Source organism: Perognathus longimembris, chromosome 18, assembly GCF_023159225.1.
Source record: "Perognathus longimembris pacificus isolate PPM17 chromosome 18, ASM2315922v1, whole genome shotgun sequence".
Classification (NCBI taxonomy): Eukaryota; Metazoa; Chordata; class Mammalia; order Rodentia; family Heteromyidae; genus Perognathus; species Perognathus longimembris.
The window spans coordinates 11,340,653-11,347,066 of record NC_063178.1 but is presented as its reverse complement, the minus strand read 5'-3'; the positions used below and the strand labels follow the sequence as shown (position 1 = coordinate 11,347,066).

Below are 6,414 nucleotides of genomic sequence, written 5' to 3'. Positions count from 1 at the left end.
AAACAGGTGTGGTTAGCTGTGTTTCTTCTCGAACGCTTCACCCTCCTACATCCTCACAATCATTCTTTTGTGTGTGTGTGCCAGTCCTGGGGCTTGCACTCAGCACCTGGGTGCTGTTCCTGAGCGTTTTGTGCTCAAGGCCTAGTGCTCTACTACTTAAGCCACACCTGCACTTTCTGCGTGTGGCGGTTGATTGGCGCTAAGTCTCACAGCCTTTCCTGCCGGGGCTGGCTTTGAGCGAGATCCTCAGGGCTCAGCCTCGTGAGTAGCTGGGTTTGCAGGCGTGAAGCCCTGGCAGGCAGCTTCTCCGGGTCTTTAAAGGGATGGAGGACTCCCACCCACGGCTTCTATGACTTTCTTGGCTTTGGTGATCATCTGGGAACAACGTGTCAAGGGAAGAGGTCCGCCTGTCTGGATGGACATCACCATGAGAAACGTTGCAGACATTAGGGCCCCTGCCTGCCTGACCTTGCAATGAAAATGGCCCCTCCCGGGCCTTGCTCCTCTCTGCCTTGTACACTTCAGCCTCCGGCACTAGCGTCGTGACCCCCCGACACAGATGCGTGGAACTCTTTGAAACCCGAGGTTGATCTCCGGCATCTTGACGCTTGGGCTGAGCCTTCTCAACAGCACCTCCCTGGATGTCGATTCTGGAAAGGATGCTTCAGCGCGCGTCCTGCCAGGGGCCCCTCGCCTTGCAAGTTCCATTTCTTCAGAGGTTTGCCAGGTGCCAAAAACATCTTCAGTGCCCTAGCCAGGAGCAGCCAATGGAAACCACGGCCAGGACCCCTCCCACTCCCCCCCAGCGGCATCCCAGCCTCCATCCCCTCCCTCTCCCTGCCTGGACTGACTGACTCAGAAGTGAGGATCGTACAAGCGAGTGGTGGTAGCATCCGCAGCCTCTGGGGGGCCTGGACACCTCGCCTGCTCGGCCCCTACGAAGATGACTGGGAGACAGTTCCTTCTCCTGTCCTGCCTCTCGGCTCTCGTGCTCCTATGTAGTAAGTAGTGGGTGGGTCAAAGGGGGACTGTGCTAGCCGCCCAGTAGGACTTACCTGGCTCAGGTAAGTTGCTTAGGTGGTGTAGATAGGAAGAGGTGTGCTTATTCAGATGGCTGTGAAGTGTGTGTGTGTGTGTGTGTGTGTGTGTGTGTGTGTGTGTGTGTGTGATACACAGGGTAATCCAACCACAAACAGCAAAGGAAGAAGAATACAGGAGAAACCCAGCCCGGGGGTGGCTTTGTAGTGAGTATATGGTAGGCAGAGGGTCTTGCACAAGGCCCAGGAAGGACAGCGAGGCCTGGCTCGGGACCTGGCCCCCTCCCAGACTGCAGCCCCCTGTGTCCTTGTCCCTCAGTGCCACGGGAGGGGACCGGAGCCACAGTGGGCAGCCGGCAGCCGGCCGGAGAAGAGGCCCAGGAAGGTGAGTGTCCCCCCACCCCATGCAGAACAGGTGGCTCCTGCTGCCCGGGCCCCTCAACTCCTGGGCTGGGTGTGACACCCCCGTCTCTCCACCTTCTCGGCCTCCAGATTCGAAACAGAAGATTTTCATGCAAGAATCAGATGCCTCGAATTTCCTCAAGAGACGCAGCAGACGGTCCCCCAAATCCCGGGATGAGGTGAATGGTAAGGAAGCTGGGTGGCGTTTCTCCCTCTGCAGGAATGTGGGTCCTCCAGCGTCGCGGGGAGTCTGGAAGCTGGAGAGTGAGACGCGTACAGAGGAAAAGCTGCGCATAGCACGTCAGGGTGTTTTTGGGGTGCTGGCACCGTGTGCCACCAAGCAGCAGTGTCGCATGCAGAGGACGAGCACAGAGGGCTGGAGGGCTGGCAGGTGTGGGCTTGGGGACAGCTCAGGGCTAAGTGGCCTCAGCCACTTCCTGCCTGTGGTTCTCATTTCCTGATGGAGCTGTGTGCACACTGACGGGCCTCAAGGGTTTCCTTTCCAAGGCAGCTAGCTGGGGCACCATGTCTTTGGCACTGCCGGCTGCTGCCCTGTGGGTCCCCAAGCTGCAGGACCCCAATCTCCTTGATCCGTGAACCCCTGGAAGCAGCTGTGTTTCCTGTCCCTGAGCTTGAGTCTTCTAAGACCGAGTGGAGACTGTCCTGGCCGCGGCTCTGGTTTGATTCTTTCCTTGCGTGTGCCGCTGAATGAGCGCCTTGTGTCCCGGGCACGCTAGGCAAGGTGACTTGCTTAGAAAAACAGAAGGGCTGTTTTTCAAGTGACAGGGAAAGGTCTGGAGAGGAGATTTCCCCTCTAACCTTTTTTTTTTTTTTTTAAATTTGGCTAAGCACACTAGGAAAATCTCCAGACCTCACATAGTTTGGGAGATTTTAAAAGCTGGCCACTGTCAGGAAATACCAGAAAGATAGCAGTTGAGTTGGTCTTGATTGTAATCAGCCATGTCAGCTGTCAGCAGGTGGCCGAGGGAGAGGTGGTATGATTTTAAAACAGGCCAGTGTCTTTCTCCTCTGAAGCTCACTCAACACAAGGAGGTACATGGCTGGCTGGCTCTGGGGGCCCCCCACCGTGGCTGAGAGCTCGGGTGTCAGGTGACCAGGGAGGCCCAGGAGAGCCTGGTGAACACTCACGATCGCATACAAATGCATCTGAGGCCATGCGGCTAACTCCTGGGGACAGGTGAGACCACTACGGTCCTGCCACCTGGCTTGACTTTAGAACCAGGATCAAGGGCTCTGACTCCTCTCAATTTCTGGGCAATGTGGCTTAGTGGCAGAGTGCTTGCTTAGCATCCATGAAGCCCTGAGTTCGATTCCTTACTACCATATACACAGAAAAAAGCCAGAAGTGGTGCTGTGGTTCAAGTGGTAGAGTGCTAGCCTTGAGCAAAAGCAGCTCAGGGACAGTGCCCAGGCCCGGAGTTCAAGCCCCAGGACCGGCAAAACAAATACACAAGAAAACTGATTCTTTTAGGATCAAAACAAACTACATATGTTCTGGAAAGGAAAGCAGGCCACAGGAAGGTGAGTCATTTCACCGGAGCCCATCCCTGTCTCCAGAATGAATTCATTTTTGCTCTCGGCTAAACCAAAGGTGCATTTTTTGGCACCTTTAAAAAGGCAACTTGGGAAGCTAGCTCCCCCCACCCAAGTGCACAGAGGGTGGAAAATGCTTCTTTAGGAATGAGCAGTGGCTTTGTGAAACACCTGCTTGCCTAAACTAAACCCTCTTTCCTCCGTGGAAGCCTTCTGGTTTGTAGAGTGACACCAGAATCCGCAGTGACCCCAAAAGGGGGTTGCTGATGAATTTTTCCAGTCGCAGCACAGGTTAGAGGAATCTGGAGAACAGAGATTTTTAAATAGTGTCTTCCTCCAAACCACAGCTCTCATAGACTTTTATTCTAGCAGCCATCATGCTTGGATAAAGTCGTATTGTTACTGTTGTTGTTGGCAATGCTGGGCAATGAACTCAGGACCTCCCGGGCTAGACAAGTGCTCTACCACTGAACCACACCCTCTGTCTGTTGAAACTTGTTTTCCTTTTTTTAAGTCATTACTGATTCGGGGGCCAGTATTGAGGCTTGCACTCAGACAGGGTCAAGGCATTCTCCCTTCGCTTTTTTCCACTCAAGGCTGGCACTCTGCTGTTCTACCACTCGAGCCACAGCTCTACTTCTGGCTTGTTGGTGGTTAGCTGGAAGTAAGAATCTTTCAGACTTCCCTGCCTGGGCTGGCTTTGAACTGAGATCTTCAGATCTCAGCTTCCTGAGGAGCTAGGAGCACAAGCATGAGCCATCCCCCACCAGCCTGAAATTTGTTTTTCTATTCTGCTCCTTACCTGAATGACAAGCCAATTCTTCTTCTATGGAGGGATAGCATCTTCTAATTCGCCTTAAAAATTACTTTTACAGCTATTATAAAGGCGACTTACAAAAGGGTTACCATTTCAGAAGTCAGGTAAAGAGCACCCTTCTCTTTGTATTCATGCTGTCTCTTGTTCTCTCTCAGTTTTCCCCTCCCCTCCCTTACCTTTTTATTTTAATTAATTAATTAACTAATTAATTCGTTTCAGTTGCTTGTACTAGGGGCCTGGTGCTGTCCTTAAGTCCTTTTTGTTCAAGGCTAGGGATCTACCACTTTGAGCCACAGCACCACTTGCTGTTTTCTGGTGGTTAATTGGAGCTAAGAGCTTTATAGACTTCCCTACAGGGCTGGCTTTGAATCACGCTCCTCAGATCTCAGTCTCCCGACTAGCTGGGATTAGAGGCTTGGGCCCCCAGTGCCGGATCTTACTTGCCTTCTGAATCCCGGGATTCAGCCCAGCCTGTGGCTGGGCTGTGGCAGGTGTTCAGAGTGTTGATTGGGCTTGAAGCGTGGATCCGACTTTAGTCATGTAAGGAGTTCCTTTGAGGTTCCTGAGGGGTCTGGGTTGCCCGCCTCACAGCATGGGCGTCACAATGGGAGCCGAGTCACTGTGTCTTTGGAGCTTCTGTCTTGTCATCTGCGAAGTGAGGCTGCTGGATTGGATGGTCTCCCAGGCCGGTCAAGTTTCACGGTCCATGGCAGGAAATAAGCATTTCAGTGACACCCCAACCCCACATCCTCACACCAGATTTACCTTTTGGGGGACACAATGCTGATACGCTCTGATATGTGTGCCCTTCGTGCCCTTTTGTAGGCAACTTTTTTTTTTTTTTTTTTCCAGTACTGAGGTTTGAATCCGGTGCCTCTGGCTAGGCGGAGCCACGCCCCTGGCCTTATTTTGCATTAGTTATTTTTCAGATAGGGTTTTACACTTTTTGCCCAGAGATAGCCTTGGACCTCAACCTTCCTATTTATGCCTCTTGCACAGCTGGAATGACAGTCATCAAACACCAGACCCGGATTATTTGAGATAGGGGGTCATTAACTTTCTGCATCTACTGGCTTCTAACTGATCTTCCCATAGCTGGGCTTACAGGAGTGAGTCACTGCACCCGGCTCTTGGGGGGAAACACTTCACTTTTTCGTCCTTTTTCAGCGGAAAACAGGCAGAAGCTGAGGGCTGATGAGCTACGGCGGGAATATTATGAAGAACAAAGGAATGAATTTGAGAACTTTGTGGAAGAACAAAAGGATGGTAAGAGCTTCCAGCCAGAGTCTTCAAGGAAGTAGAGCTCTGTGGGGAAATTGCATGGCTTGCCTTCCTTCCTCCCCCTCCCTCCTTTCTTATGTGCTGGTCTTGGGGTTTGAACTCGGGGTCTGGGCATGTTCCTTCGCTTTTTCACTCAAGTCTGGTGCTCTACCATTTGAACCACAGCTTCACTTCTGACATTTTGCTGATTCATTGGAGATGAGAGTCTCACAGACTTTGAACCATGATCCTCAGATCTCAGCTTGCAGAGTGGCTAGGATTACAGGCATAAGTCACAGGCACTGGGCTTCCCTCATTTCTTTTAACTGGAGCAGAGAAGAAGAGAGGATTTGCTTCTAATTCATGCCTGTGGAAGGCCCCCATTGTGGCTGTAGAGAGCATGGAAAGTGTGGGAGAGGAGGCAGTGCTGATGTTCCCATTGGCTGGGGGACAGGGAGAGGAGGCAGTGCTGATGTTCCCATTGGCTGGGGGACAGGGAGAGGAGGCAGTGCTGATGTTCCCATTGGCTGGGGGACAGGGAGAGGAGGCAGTGCTGATGTTCCCATTGGCTGGGGCACAGTGGAGATGATCACTGGCTGTTTGTATGGGCCTCTGGTGCCAGTTGCTGGTCAAGGGTCTACTGGCAGCCAGATGGGTGACCTCTGCTTTCTGAGCTGACCTATAACACAAAGCCTGTGGACTCCTGGGCCCAGGCTCCTTGCAGCTCTGATCTCGAAGGTCTCCAGGTCTCGGCACACTTGGCTCAGGTCTCCACAGCAAGCGTTGTGGGCTGATGGCTGCTTGGCGGGTAATTATCGTCAGGCTCAAGTTCGGTTGGTCCTGCTGATGACTTGGATTTTCCTCCCCAGAGCAGGAAGAGAGGAGCCGCGAGGCCGTGGAGCAGTGGCGACAGTGGCACTATGACGGGCTGTACCCTTCCTATCTCTACAACCGCCACCACATCTGACCTCACCCTGCAGCCCCCAAGGAGCATGGAGTGGGCAGCACCCCAGCACCCCGTGGGCCAGCTCCTCTCCCCACACAAACAGGGCCCCGCAGGGCCTCAGCTTGGGGCCCGTTGTGGTCTGCAGGCCTCAGGCCAACAGCATAGCCTGGTGGCTTTGGGGGTCCCCTTGCTTAGCCATTGCTCCCCCGTTAGAACTCCTGTCAATTCAAAGGCCAACATAAAGAATCACAGTAAAGAGAAAAGATTTTAGGTTTGCTTATAGCTCACAAATAAAGACGCTGAATCCACCCCATGTATTTTCTTCTCAGCTCTTCAAGGGAGCGTGTGTTCAACTGTCTCCTTGAGTGACAATGTCAATCTTGCTGAGGCAGGTGTTG

The 6,414-nt window shown here is 52.9% G+C and overlaps 1 protein-coding gene across 1 annotated transcript; it reads left to right on the top strand.

Annotated features, from left to right (window-relative positions):
* Positions 1–933: 933 nt before the first annotated feature.
* Positions 934–6,123, top strand: Ucma (upper zone of growth plate and cartilage matrix associated). The gene is made up of 5 exons (XM_048367472.1): positions 934–1,001; positions 1,357–1,422; positions 1,530–1,625; positions 4,978–5,076; positions 5,940–6,123. Exons 1-5 carry the CDS (start codon positions 944–946, stop codon positions 6,035–6,037), a joined length of 417 nt encoding a protein of 138 aa, XP_048223429.1. The 5' UTR covers positions 934–943; the 3' UTR covers positions 6,038–6,123.
* The last annotated feature ends 291 nt before the right edge of the window (positions 6,124–6,414 follow it).